This window comes from Pipistrellus kuhlii, unplaced genomic scaffold (assembly GCF_014108245.1).
Source record: "Pipistrellus kuhlii isolate mPipKuh1 unplaced genomic scaffold, mPipKuh1.p scaffold_m20_p_2, whole genome shotgun sequence".
Classification (NCBI taxonomy): domain Eukaryota; kingdom Metazoa; phylum Chordata; class Mammalia; order Chiroptera; family Vespertilionidae; genus Pipistrellus; species Pipistrellus kuhlii.
Genome location: NW_023425515.1, coordinates 6,292,335 through 6,306,927, shown reverse-complemented (window position 1 = coordinate 6,306,927; position 14,593 = coordinate 6,292,335). Strand labels below are relative to the sequence as shown.

Below are 14,593 nucleotides of genomic sequence, written 5' to 3'. Positions count from 1 at the left end.
TATCTGTAAATATAAACAAGAAAATATTAGCAATTAAACAGAAAAATGAAACAAAAATTTGGATAGTTCATAAAAGAGAATATTCAAATAGCCAGCAAGCATATGAAAGCATTATTAGTCATCAGGAAAATGCAATTGGCATTTCTTGAAACCACAACACACAAGAAAGGCTAAAATGAAATAAACAGACAATGTCAAGTGCTGGCGAGGATGTGGAGCACCTGGGGCTGCACACATTGCTGGTGAGGATGAAGACTGCCGCTACAGTAAAAAAGCCTTGGAAAACTGCCTGGCAGAACAATCTAAAGCTAGACACTGCTACCTCTGCACTAACCAGCACAAGCTCTGAACTCCACATGTTCACCAGCAGACCCACAGGAGAAGTTCATAGCAGCACTATACATGATAGCCCGAAAGTGGAAGCAAACCAAATGTCCACCTACTGCACAGTGTGTTTTCACAGAATAAAATAACATCCATGAATTAGAATAAACTACTACACTTCACACACATCACAGATGAGTCTCACAAACAATGCTGAGCAAAAGAGTGCAGACCCAGAACACCTTTCATCTATAGAAAACTCAAAGGCAGGTAAAGCCAGAGGTGTTAGCAGTCAGCACAACAGTTTGCCTTTAAAGTGTGGAAGGACGTGAATACTGGAGGGGACACACAGAGCCTGGCAACCTGGAAATGCTTCTCAGCTGAGTGCTGAGTATTTACTCTGTGCATCAGGTTATATGCTTATGATCTGTTACATAAAAACACAATATGAGACCAAAGATGCCAAACACAAAAAGTACATACTGTACGATTCCATTTAAACAGAGTTCAAAATTAGACAGAACTAAACTCCATTGTTCAGAAATGCATATACAGATGTGAACACTTGAAGCCAAAGCAGTGGCCGGGCACCATCAGTCAGTGTCCCCTCTGGTGGGAGGAAGAGGCAGTGATCTGAGATGTCCACCTGAAGTGAGGGGATGTTCTATTTGTTAAACAGTTGTGTTAGTTTCTCAGGAATTTGTTCTATTATGTTCATCCACTGTTTGTCTATGTTGTTTGTATGACACATGTATTATTTTATAGCCAAACCACAGCCAATTGCCTTCTGTTGACACTTGCCATAGGTGAGGGTGTAGACGGCCTTCCCAGTTGTGTCCAAGGAGGTCAGACAGGGGGCTTTGGGCTGCATTGTGCCCCACCGCTGCAAGGCAGCCAGCAGTGACGGTGGCCAGGGTGTCCCCAAGGACAGAGGTTCCCCTTTCAGCACTACCATCTGGCTTCCCTCAGGCTTTGGCTGATTTGGATCTGGTTGCTGAACTGTAAGCAAAAATTGAAATTTTTAAATCAACATTTCCTAGTATCATGCACATATTATATTGTTAAGCATTTATATTTTATAATATTGTTCTTTTAAATACCAATAATACAAAGATTAGATTTGCTTATCAATATAAAGTCATAGATCAACTGACCAAAGACAGGTGGAAACTGGATAATGAATAATGATGGAGCCTGGTAACCTTAACCCAACATGACAGTCCCCAGGGTGGCAGCAGTGAAGGTCAGGTTGTCACAGGGACAACCCTGACGACACCTGAGAAACAGGCACTAGTCCCTGATTATAAAGGATAAAAGTGAGCAGAATCACCACTTTGGGCATTCAAAACAACTATCACCATGTTTTAGAAAAATTATATTTTCAGTGGATATGTAACCAAAATTTGTCCTAGTTTAAGAAAGACTGCTCTCAAAAGCATTCATACGATTGAATTCTGAATTTGAAAGGCATTATCTAATTAAAAGGGGAAACAATGCCCTAAAAGCAGTATCTAATCCTCAAGTAGGAAGAAAACACCCAGAGCTGGTCCTCCTTGCGGCAGTGACATTACACAGAAGAGGTGGGAAAGCTGAGGGGCTGGCCATGTGTCCTGGTGGCTCTAACACAATTCATATGCTTGTATGTTGTACTGGGATTTATTCCTGTTCCTTATCTAAAAGTCTACACTTCTATTTTTTGGTAATTTAAAAAAATTAATCTGTATTCTTTCTTCTAAATATATATCTCAAATAAGAGGCTAAAATTCTGAAAATGAGCCAAAACTATACTGAAGATGTTAAAACCATGGGAAGAGGAGTATTTCAGATTTAAAGTTTAAATAAAAATTTAAATAATGTAAGCAAAATGAAACCTTAGAAGTATTCTTATAAAGTACTAACCAGTGGATCAGAGGCATAAGGAAATGTTAAATGTCTTAACTATCAGCAATGAGTTTTCCACCTGTTCAAATAAGGCTAGCAGACCCATGTGATACCTAATTCACCGTCACACATGGTGACTACAGGGGCTGCCAACAGAGAGAATATCACTTTATTGTGCCATAACGTCACAATAAGAACCCGTGTAGGATGTACATCTGCCTGCGTCTCCAGATGTAATGGTCAGCCTGTTTACATTCGTGAGCCCAAATCTGAGGATGCTTACCTTCCAGCAGCTCCTCCATATCATCCACAAAGAACTCCTTCAGCGGAGGACGCTTCGGCCTCTTCAGGGTATTCAGAAGCTGCTGGATTTTGGAGGACACTCTGCTGTTCACAGGGACACCTGTCATGGGAAAAGGAACTCTGAGGTTAAACAGGCCACATCCTCTGGGGAACAGGACATGGAAATGAGGTCCAGAGACTAATTACATGAATAAAAAGCACTAGCCCCATTTTGGAATTGATTAATTCATTAACAAATACTGAATGCCTTTTAGAAACTATAACTTATTCTAAGCTAGTGGTTTTCAAAGTGGTGTAGGGGCCGCAGAGGATGCCTGAAACCCTTTCAGGAAGTTCATGAGGTCAAACTACAATTGGGCCTTGAACAACCCAGGATTGAACTGCACATATCCACTTAAATACCTGCACTATTTTTGTCTGTGGATGCAAGGAACTGACCATATGCATTGATCTATGCCATATGGGGAATTTGAGTATTGCAGATTTTGGTGTGTGTGGAAGGTCCTGGAATCAGCCCCTATAGATACCGAGGAACAACTAGTTTTTAGAGAGTCAAGTTATATGCTGATTTTCGACTATGCAGCCCCAGCCACCGTTCATGGGCCAACTGTCCTTCCCAAGTCGTATTAAGATACCATTTCCCTTTCACTCTCCTCCTCTCACAAGAGCACAATGGAGTTCCCAGAGACCACACATCATGTCATAGCACAACAGACTAAATGGGGATGAGATACACAACCAGATAGTATTGTTATGCCAGCCATGAGACCAACTGGCAACAAAGGAGAAAAAGTCCATTCTTCCCCCTAAATTTTTGTTTTACAAATGTTTTTCATAAATATGAGCTAAAGGTAGTATCTAATCCTCAAATAGGAAGAAAACACCCAGAGCTGGTCCTCCATGGGGCAGTGACACTACAAAGAAGAGGTGGGAAATAGTCAAAGCATATTTTTAAAAAATATTTTTATTGATTTCAGAGAGGAAGGGGGAGGCAGAGAGAGATAGAAACATCAATGATAAAAGAGACTCATTGACTGGCTGCCTCCTGCACACCCCTACTGGCAATTGAGCCTGCAATCCAGGCATGTGCTCTGACTGGGAGTAGAACCCAGTACCTCTTGATCTATGGGGCAATGCTCAATCCAGTGAGCCACCAGAACCGGGCTAGTCAAAGCAAATTTTAAGTTGAAAAGTAGAGTTGAGGACAAACTACACTACTTCAAGATTTATTATAAAACGACAGTAATCATGACAAGTTGCTATTTATATAAGGATGGACAAATATAGCAATTGAATAGCATGAGGTCCCAGAAATAGATTCCTCTCAAATATAGTCTACTGATTTTCATTAAATATGCCAAAGATACTCTGGCTGGTTTGGTTCAGTGGATAGAACTGACTGAAGGGTCCCAGGTTCGATTCCAGTAAAGGACACATGCCCAGCTTGTGGGCTCAATCCCCAGTAGGGAATGTGCAGGAAGCAGCTGATCAATGATTCTCTCTCCTCATTGATGTTTCTCTCTCTTCTTCTCCCTCCCTCTCTCTCTGAAATCAATAAAAATAAATATTTTTTTAAATGCCAAAGAAACTTGGGAACAGAATGGTATCCTATCTAATAAAGAGGGAATATGCAAATTGACCATCACTTCACAACAAAGATGATGGCACCCACAGCCAATAAGGAGGGAATATGCAAATCGATGCAACAAAGATGACAGCAATGCAAGTGTTCTGCCCCACCCTGGCCACTCCAGGCCTCTGGGCCAGTGGCCAAGGAGAAAGGCAGCTCTAGGCTGGAGCATAGGCGAAAGGCAGCTCTGGGCCAGAGCAAAGGCGGAAGGCAGCAGCCAGAGCAAAGTCCTGGGTCCCGGGTGCCAGAAGCCAGGAGAAGGAAGGCCCATTCTTGCATGAATCTTCATGCATCAAGCCTCTAGTTTATAATAAATGATGTTGAAACAACTGGACCTCTCTTTAAAAATCAATAAAAACATATTTTTTTAATTAAAAAAAAAAGTTGAACACAGACCTACTACATGATTCACTCCTGAGTATTGACCCAAAAGAAATGAAAGTACACACCTCACACAAAGACCTGCATAAAAATATTCAAAGAAACTCTATTTAGAATAGCCAAAAACTGGAAACAACCAAAATATATATTGATAGTTAAATAAACTATTTATCCAAGCTGTACATCCATAGAACAATCTACTCCTCAATAAAAGGAATGAACTATTGATACATGCAAGACCATGAATCTCAAAATAATCATGAAGAATGGAAGAATCCAAACACAAAGAGTAAATACTATATGATTCTATTTACATAAAATGCTAGAAAATGCAAACTAACAACAGAGCTAGAAAATAAATCAGTGGTTGCCTAAAGGGAAGCCAAAAAGGGGTGGCATGTCTGACAAAAAAAACTTTTATGAGGGCTGGATGTGTTCAGTGTCTTGACTGTATGAATGGTTTCACAGTTGTACACATATCTTTAAAAAGTTATAAAATTGCACATTTTAAATATGTGCAATGGTAGATATGTCAATTTTAACTCAGCTAAACTTTTTTTAAAAAAATAAAGAGTAATAAATCAAATAAAAATGTATCTAACCAATGGAAAGCCTGCTTCAAGTTGACTCAGTATTTTCCTTTTGCATTTGAACAACAAACTAAAAGACTTCAACAAAATTTGTCCTACTGCTTAAAAGAATCAAATTACACAATCAAGGCTTAAACCTGAGAGCCCCTGGAGTTTTCTCCAATTCAAATCCAGCACACTGGAAAGAAAACTTGACATGACTTTGATAAGACATTAGAGCTGTTAAGCAGGACCCTGAAACTGCACCGACAGCACTGGGCCTGCACATCAGGAACTGTGACTGAGGCTGTGCCCATTTCACAGGTTGTTGAGGACAGTGAGCTCAGGGACTGCCATGTTGCAGGCGGGGCACTCACACTAGGACTTGATCTGCTGAAGACACTGTGTTCAAATAAGAACTTTCCATGCTTTTCATTTTCCTACAATACTATAGATCCAAACTCCTTTCACACTCAACTGAAATTTGGAGGTTTTCTCCTCCCTACCTTCCTTGTCCACTGGACCAATTTTACAGATATTTCTGATCATTCTGCACATGGTGCTTTCTGTGGTAACATGCACTGCACACACTGTTCTTAGTTTACTGCACTGAAGGGTTATAACTACTGACTGGCTCAGGTTTGCTACAGCGAGTACATGAAGGGATGTTTAGTATCTGAAAAGAACCTGTGCTCAGCCGCGTCTAAAGGAGAAAGACAGACATGCTCACCACCTGCTGTGTCCAGGAGGCGTCCGCTGCACCCCCGAGGGACGCCTCTCACAGGGGCTGGCTGTGGACGCTCACAGTGCGAATACTCCACAAGGCCAGTGGTGACATCAGGAGGGGCAGAGTGCAGATCTGCTTTTGAAAAACAAATCCAAAACAAAAGTGTTGTTAATTCAGAAGACCAGTAAGTTGCTGTTTAAACCCGATTCAAGTGAGGCCTCTCTAGCTGAGCTCTAAGCAAGGAGCATGGTATTCCAATTAATTTTGTTTTTCTCATCGACCAAGGCACACAGGGACCTTGTGAACTCTCAGTTCCCAGACACTGTACATAGACCTGTGTGCATGAGAGATCCAGACTAGAAACACTGATCACAGCACAGACAGACACAAGTGGACTCGCCTGCCATATGAGGTTTTATTCAGAAATTTCCCTTGATGAAGCAGAAACACATTTCAAATCAATTGTTATTGAACCATTCTTTATTATGTTATGGGGGGGAAAAAGACTAACCCGCACACCCACAAAGAGTATATTGGATGTCCCAAAGACATAAGACTTTGCAGGCTTCAAAGAATAAACCTACAAAGATAAAAACTACCCTTGTGGCCAGTTCAACACATCTCATTGTTAAGAAACTACAATGTATTTATTTAAAGACAATTAGTTACATACAGAAAATGTTTGAAGTTACTCCTTTCCACTGTTTGAAAGTACATTTTTGTGTTGAATTTTCATTATATGGCAGAGATATTGATCTGTTCAGAATGCTGGCTGACTGTAAGTTGCTATCACCTTATAGTTACAGTTGAGTCTCCCAGTACGAAAGGCACCATGTCTGCACAACTACCAGAAAGTATGCCCTCCCATAACACTAGAGCAAATATTGTCTACTTGTGAAATCGATATTAGCCTATGTCAGTGGTGACCTATAATCTGTTTAATCTTCTAATGAATGCTCCTGCCATCAGATGGCATGCTAATATTTTAAATTCTGATAATTAATCTATCATTTCACAACTCAGAAATAAATTTTTAAAATATGCAGAAATATGAAATTATATGGAAGGAAAACACAAACTCACTATTTACACAGCAGAAAATAGCAGTTAGAAAAATCTAATTTTATCTTTTTTAAATATGTTTTTATTGATTTCAGAGAAGAGGGGAGAGGGAAAGATAGAAATATCAATAATGAGAGAGAATCACTGATCGGTTGCCGCCTACATGCCCCCACTGGGGATTGAACCCATGTGCCCTGACCAGGAATCAAACCGTAAACTCCTGGTTCATGGGTGGACACTCAACCACTGAGCCACACCGGCAGGAGGGAAAATCTAACTTTAATGATAGAGCTTTCACAAACATTGAAAAAGCTTGAGGTTTATGAAATCAGCCATAAATCTCCCCATCTTTCTAAATCTAACAAAAGGAATAAATGATTTTAACAGTATTCATGAAAAAGGCATAAGTGATAATCTTAACCAAAAGTACAATAGTTTCTAAAATAATTGCATAGAACAGACATAAGAGGGGGGTTAATGGGGAGGGAAAGGAGACAAATATAATACTTTCAATAATAAAAAAAATCATTATTAAATAAATAAATAAATAGTTGCATAAAAGAGTACCTATTAAATATATGTATTTATATTTGTGTCCAAATGTTTTCTGTATTTGATTTCCTTAATCCAATATTGAAAATAATATATTTTTAAAATTATCTTTTACCTAATACATGCTACCTCAAATTTTTTATCTAAATATTCTTGTTCTTTCTGTATTTTTTTCCTTAACCTAAATTGAAGAACTCAATTTAGTGTTGGACACTAAAGCAAAAGATGATTTTTATAATAGAAAGAAACTGAGTATTTTCACATTCAGAAATTCAAGCAACTATACCCAGTAAACATATAGTATATGAAGGCTATAATCACAGTATGGTATCAAACAGAGCCTAAGTTAAAATTTTAGAAGTTACTAGAATTAATCACAGTGTGTATGCAAAGTCAAGCAAGAGGGGTGGACGACAGAGGCCAGGAGTCCTCATTGAGAGGTGATGAATCCCCCTCATGAATCTTCACAATCAGAGCCTCTCCGAGAATGGAAACACCTCACTCAAACACACTTATAGCCAAATGCTTTGTTGAAAGACCCACAACTGGAAAGTTGAAGGCTGACTGGCTAAACATTCTGACCTGTGGGCAATTTTTTAATACATCAGTGTAAAAACTATTTTTCAAACTATCCACTGTCGATCTCCTTGAGGAAAGGTGGGCAGTAACCAGTGGCCATTGGTAGGACACCCAGGAAAGCTACCAAAACAATGTGGGCGGGCTGTTTGCCAAAGGGATCTTTTCTCCTGAAACACGCTGCCCTGGGGCAGCCCTGACAGCTGCCCTGCCACCCAGAGGTCTCTGTGTACTGGAAGCACGGTGTGGCATGTGAGTTCTCATCTAAGACTCACATCACAATAGAAGAGACATGCTCAACAGAAATGTGCTTCATGCACTGATGCAACAAATTTTAAAATGAAAAGACTCAGTGCCATCCCCTCAGAGGATGGTGAGACTAACGCTGTCGGCCACTTAAAACATCCAATTTACTTCCAATCCAGCCAACCATTTATTCTCAGTCCAGTCAAATGGCCAAGATTGTACATGAAAAAGCTCAGCACCTGAGCCCAGAGCCTGTCCGTTGTGACCCCACTGAAAACACCAGCCTGTCATAGGTACACCGTTTCAGTGTTAGCAGAACAGTATCTAACAGCAAAGAAAATAAAAAGAAATCAAGAAAACTGTCAGCCTGGCTTCAACACTAAGCCAGCTCTGCAATCTCAGGTCGGTTATCAACCTAACTTTCTGTCCCCTACACAACTACAAAACAGAGGGGTACAATAATACTTCTTAAAAAAAATATTTTATTGATTTTTTTTACAGAGAGGAAGAGAGAGGGATAGAGAGCTAGAAACATTGATGGGAAAGAAAGATCGATCAGCTGCCTTTTGCACACCCCCTACTGGGCATGTGCCTGCAACCAAGGTAAGTGCCCTTCACCAGAATCGAACCTGGGTCCTTTCAGTCCACAGGCTGATGCTCTATTCACTGAGCCAAACCGGTTTGGGCATGATAATACTTTTTAAAGACTGAATGATTTGGAAAAGTTCCATGGATCTTTATGACTTAACCTTAACTGACATCCCTATTCAGGTTGAGGGGTTGTTTAACCTGGACCTCCCAAGCCCATGGACTCCAGCTATGCATACAAGTAAAGAGCAATGTCTAGGTTGCAGGCCACGGGTGACCATCAGGAACAGCCTCAGTCACACCTAATTGATCATCAGCCCTGCACCGACCACCTGTGCCAGCCCACCCTCCAGAGCAAGAGGCGGCAAGAAACACCATGCACTTCTCTCAGAAGGCCCACAGGTCACAGTATCTGTGATCACTAAACCATAGAAGCATCAAGAACCACTTTTGTTACCAAAAGCCATTTCCCAGATGAAAGAGAGAAAGTGGGTCTTGATGAGTGCAGAGGTGCCCCTGTCCTAGAGGGGCCACGGCAGCTGTTACTAACCTATGTGGGTGTGGGCCATGAGGCCTGCGAGTGCGGCGGCAGGTCTCCCTCCCGGGTGAGATGAGGTGGAGGATGCGGAGGATGAGGTGGAGGAGCCCTGAATGACCCGGTCGAGCCAGGGCTCGACGCTGGAATGGCTCTGGAACGGAGTGGAGGTAAGTCGCCCGGGTCGCCGTAAAGAGCCCTCATCTTCTGAGGCAGATGACGTGTCTGTGGTCAAAATAACGACGACAGGCATGATGTAGGTATGGGTCACCAAGGAGGGCAGGGTCCCACACTGGCACTCAGGCCTCCCAGCCTGCGCTGTGCCCACACATGGCCAAGGGGTCATCTCAAAGGTCACCCTCAATCTAGAAGGGCCTGCATCAACCAACTGTAAAACCCACAGGATCCTACCTGGGAAAGCTGGCTTCATGACCCCAGCTTCTCCCAGAGGACTTAGTCTCAGGACACAATACATTGGGAGTGAAGGCAATCCCAATTCCTAAATGGCTTCAGCACATTCCTTGGTGGTGTCCCAAATATCAAAGGAGACTCCAAGTGCTCTGTGAACACACAGTGCTGCTAAAGGACGTCCAAGCCGCACACCCCCTTCACACGGCTGGGCACCCCACAGGGAAGGTTGAGCTCACCTCCTGAGGTGAGTGGCTGTGGAGGCTGCAGCCTACATCCCTCCAGGCCTTACCCTATTCACCTGCATCACAAGCATGTTAAATAAACAAGGCATGTGGCCTGCCAGCCGCGAGTTTGACATGCTTGCACAGTAGGAATGAGCTCTGGAAAGAATTCCTTCCCCAAAACAACTGCTTCAGTCAATAAAATTAACTGGGAATAAGGGTCTATCAAGTTTTCATAACTGCATTTTATTATAGGTTTCACAATTATTTTAAAGTTATTCAAAAACTGGGTAGTATCTATAATTATACTTAGTAAAACAAATAATTTGACAGACATTTCTAAGATTTTTTTTTTAACAGTAAAAACTTTTCCTTTTTTATCAAGTAAACATTATCAGAACCACTAAATTATCTTGTGTGAATCTGGTATTGGCTTTTAGTCACCAGTTTCAGGACTTATTTAATAACATAGGCAACAGAATACATGAATATGAAGTCATTAAACCAACACCATGGGATGGTTTAATAGGAAGCTTTAAAAACATTACTGACGAAGAGAAACTCCATTTAAAGTCTTCATTTCTAATCATAGTAACAACGAAGTAAAATTAAAAAACCCTCTAGATAGCCTTCTACTCTCCCATTTATGGCCTGGGAACAACACAGTAAATGAGTGAATAATTTAAAAAATTTTAATCCAGGAAACCTTTGCATTCTACTGAGTACTCATTTTAGGTTCATTTCTTCCTTAAAAAACATAAATATTAATACCACCTTAGTAAAAAACAAACAAACAAGCCAACCAGTTTGGCTCAGTGGATAGAGCATTGGCCTGCGGACTGAAAGGTCCCAGGTTCTATTCTGGTCAAGGGCATGTACCTTGGTTGCAGGCACATCTCCAGTGGGAGGTATGCAAGAGGCAGCTAATTGATGTTTCTCTCTCATTAATGTTCCTAACTCTCTATCCATTTCCCTTCCTCTCTGTAAAAATATATTAAAAAAAGAAAAAGAAAAAGAAAAGAAAATCTCTATTAAAAAAAAAAAACACACACACACACAATTAAAATCTACACAATCTATACTACAGGTCAGAAGGATATTCCAGCCGAAACCGGTTTGGCTCAGTGGTAGAGCATTGGTCTGCGGACTGAAGGGTCCCGGGTTCGATTCCGGTCAGGGGCATGTACCTTGGTTGTGGGCACATCCCCAGTGGGGGGTGTACAGGAGGCAGCCGATCGATGTTTCTCTCTCATCGATGTTTCTAGCTCTCTGTCCCTCTCTCCTCCTCTCTGTAAAAAATCAATAAAATATATTTAAAAAAAAAAAGGATATTCCAACTCATTGGGAAATTAAGTTATGACACCAAGCATGTGAAAAACCTGTGGGCCATTCCCAACCCAGATTTATCAGTACCTGGTGGGGTGCAGGTTTCCACAGAAGAATGCACAAGAATAGACCGTCTTTTCGAAGGCAGAGGCACCTTCCTCTCTTTGTATTTGGCCAAAGCTGCTTGCACGGCTTCAGTGTGAACATCTATATAGAAAAAGCAGAAAAAACACTTCTTATAAAATTGGTTATGAAGTAACAAAATTAAGTTTCATGGTTTTCATTGAGTGTATCTACTCATGGGTCCCACATGTTGTCCTAGGTTTCTTTAAATATTCCTTTGTTTGTAGATTTTACTTCAGAACTATATGAATATTTTTCACAGTTATAAATGAAAACTAAATAAAAAAGAAATCCCCCAAATTGAAAATAAGATCAAACAAATGAACTTAAATATGTCTCCAGTAGTCAGCATAAACTACTCTAAACGATTTACCCTGCTCCTCTAGAAAAACATACTAAGAACAAAAAGAAGTGCATGACAGCCCTACCCAGTTGGGCTCAGTGGATAGAGCGTCGGCCTGCGGACCCAAGGGTCCTGGGGTCTGTTCAGGGCACATACCTCAGGTGCAGGCTCCTTCCGGGCCGTGGTCAGGGTTAATGCCAGAGGCAACCAATCGATGTGTTTCTCTCTGTCTTTCCCTCTCTCTTCCACTCTCTTTAAAAATTAATGGAAAAATGTTCTTGGGTGAGAATTTAAAAATATTAATTATAATAATTTTAAAAATAAGTGCATGAGACCACTTTTGTACAGTTAAAATTTTTTTCTCCAACAAGGTGTTTTTAAAATATTTAAGCCCTGGCCAGTTTTGCTCAATGGTTAAAGCACATGTGTCAAACACAAGGCCCGCGGGCCAAATCCGTCCCGCCAGGCCTTGCAATGTGGCCCGCACCGCGCTGTCATCACTGCACTCCGCTGCGTTTCCATCACAATGACAGTTTATGACTGTTCAGTAAACCATTCGGCCCGCGATTTAGGCTGGATTTTAGATTTTGGCCCCTTCTCTGATTGAGTTCGACACCCCTAGGTTTGAGCATCAGCCCTTGGACCAAAAGATCTCGGGTTCAATTACCGACCAAGAAGTACCTTGGTTGCAGGTTTGTCCCTGGCCCCTGTTGGGACATGTGCAGGAAGCAACCAATTGATGTCTCTCTCTTAACATGAATGTTTCTCTTTCTTCTCTCTCTCCCTCCTTTCTTTCTCCTTCACTCTAAAAAGTCAATGGAAAAAATGTCCTTGGGTTAGGATTAAAAAAATAAAAAGTAGAAAAAAATTAAAAACCTTACAATGAAATGGCTGATAAAGTGCTAATAAAAAAAAAGATGAAAAATTCACACCTAAACATACTAAAAGAAATTTACAAACATCAAACGCAACAAGAAAGTTCTTAAAACTCTCAGAGAAAAAGTAAACCATCTTGAAGAATCAAAAAAATAGAAGGACATTACTCTTGTAGAAGAAGGTGCTTGAGGGAGACATATCCAGGAGCCCATACAATAGATAGAGCACACACTTTAAACTTGATTAGTATCTTAGAAAGAAACAAAATCGGGTAAAATAACCCAGAACTAAAAATCTAGACAATATCAATACAACAGAGGTATAAACCAACAGATCCAAGAAACTCAACAAAGCACAATAAACATAAAGAAAACTATACTAAGACACATCATAATCAAATCACTCAAAATCAGTGATAAAGAGGAAAATATTACAAGTTCCAGAGGAAGAAAGACACATTACATACATGGGATCAAAAACAAGGAACAAACTTGGAGGACTAACACTACTGATTTCAACAATTAGTATTAAGCCACAATTAGTATTAAGCACTTGCCTGTCTGCCTGCCTAATTGCCCTAACTCCTCTGTCTGCCTGCCTGATCGCCCCTAACTGCCTGTCTCACCCCACACCCAGGACCCAGGATTCCCTCCTCTGGTTGGTCACAGGCCCCCAGGACCAGGGCAGGCTTCCCCCAGGCCACAGTCAAAGGCGCCCAGGATTGCAGGATGGGAGGCTTGTCCCTCTCCTGGGCCGCAGCCTGGGTGGTCCCCATGCCTCTCTTGCAAGCTCATTTGTGCCTGGCTAGTCCCCACTCTTCTCTCACAAGTTCATTTGTGCCTGGCTGGTCCCCATTCCTCTCTCCCCAGTATTGAGTGTCTGATGGTGTGAGGACATGACAACCATTTGCATATTAGCTCTTTATTATATAGAATTATCAGAAAAGAACAATTATCAGTGTGAGAAAGTTTTTTTTATATTAATTGGGTAAGAAATTATCTGATCAAAAGTTTCTCAAATCCCTTCATCACACATCCTTATTGACATAACATTTAAAATGTTAATGCTGTTTTTAGATATTCTTAAGACAAAATGGCCATTCAAAATTTTATTTTATTTTCCATATAATTTACATGCAATAATATTTTGTATTAGTTTCAGGGGTATAGTATATTGGTTAGACAATCATATATGTTACAAAGCGCTCCCCTGGAATTTTCCAGTACCTGCTTGATACCATACATAGTTACTATAATCCCTAGGCTGTACATCCCTGTGGCTGTTTTGATTCTACAACTTAATTCCTTCATCTTTTACACCCAGTCCCCCAATCCCTCCATCTCCCGGCAACTATCAGTCTGCTCTCTGTGTCCATGAGTCTGTTTCAATTTTGTTTGTTCATTTATTCTGTTCTTTAGATTCCACATATAAGTGAAACATATGGTATTTGTCTTTCTGACTTATTTCACTTAGCATAATATTCTCTACATCCATCCATGCTATTGAAAATGACAAAATTTCATTCCTTTTTTATGGCTGAGTAATAACATATACCACTTCTTTATCTACTCTTCTCCTGATGGGCACTTGGGTTGTTTCCATTTTGGGGCTATTGTAAATAACACTGCAATAAACACAGGGATCATATATTCTGTGGAATTAGTGTTTTGGGCTTCTTCAAACATATACCCAGAAGTAGAATCACTGGGTTATAAGTTAGTTAGTTCCATTTTTAATTTTTTGCATTTCCACCAACAGTGCACAACAGTGCCATTTTCTCCATATCCTTGCCAACACTTGCTGCTTGTGGATTTATTGATGATAAGTATTCTGACAGGTGAGAGGTGATATCTCATTGTAATTTTAATTCGTATTTGTTTGATGACTAGTGCTGTTGAGCATCTTTTCATATGTCATAT

The 14,593-nt window shown here is 40.6% G+C and overlaps 1 protein-coding gene across 19 annotated transcripts in view; it reads right to left on the bottom strand.

Moving 5' to 3' along the window:
* DIP2A (disco interacting protein 2 homolog A) overlaps positions 1–14,593 on the bottom strand; it is a 75,279-nt gene that overhangs the window by 43,166 nt on the left and 17,520 nt on the right. For 13 of the 19 annotated variants that reach the window (XR_006742310.1, XR_004989353.2, XM_045585338.1 and 10 more), the window contains 5 exons: positions 11,420–11,539; positions 9,390–9,599; positions 5,819–5,950; positions 2,489–2,608; positions 1,126–1,323 (listed from right to left, as the gene is read on the bottom strand). Coding sequence is in view for 17 of the 19 variants with exons in the window: in XM_045585338.1 (XP_045441294.1) it covers positions 1,126–1,323; positions 2,489–2,608; positions 5,819–5,950; positions 9,390–9,599; positions 11,420–11,539 (780 nt within the window). In the remaining 2 variants the exon portion in view is untranslated. Of the gene's footprint in view, positions 1–1,125; positions 1,324–2,488; positions 2,609–5,818; positions 5,951–9,389; positions 9,600–11,419; positions 11,540–11,629; positions 11,698–14,593 lie in introns of those variants that run through there. The other 6 variants (XM_045585331.1, XM_036446318.2, XM_045585343.1 and 3 more) reach the window with 4 other exon arrangements.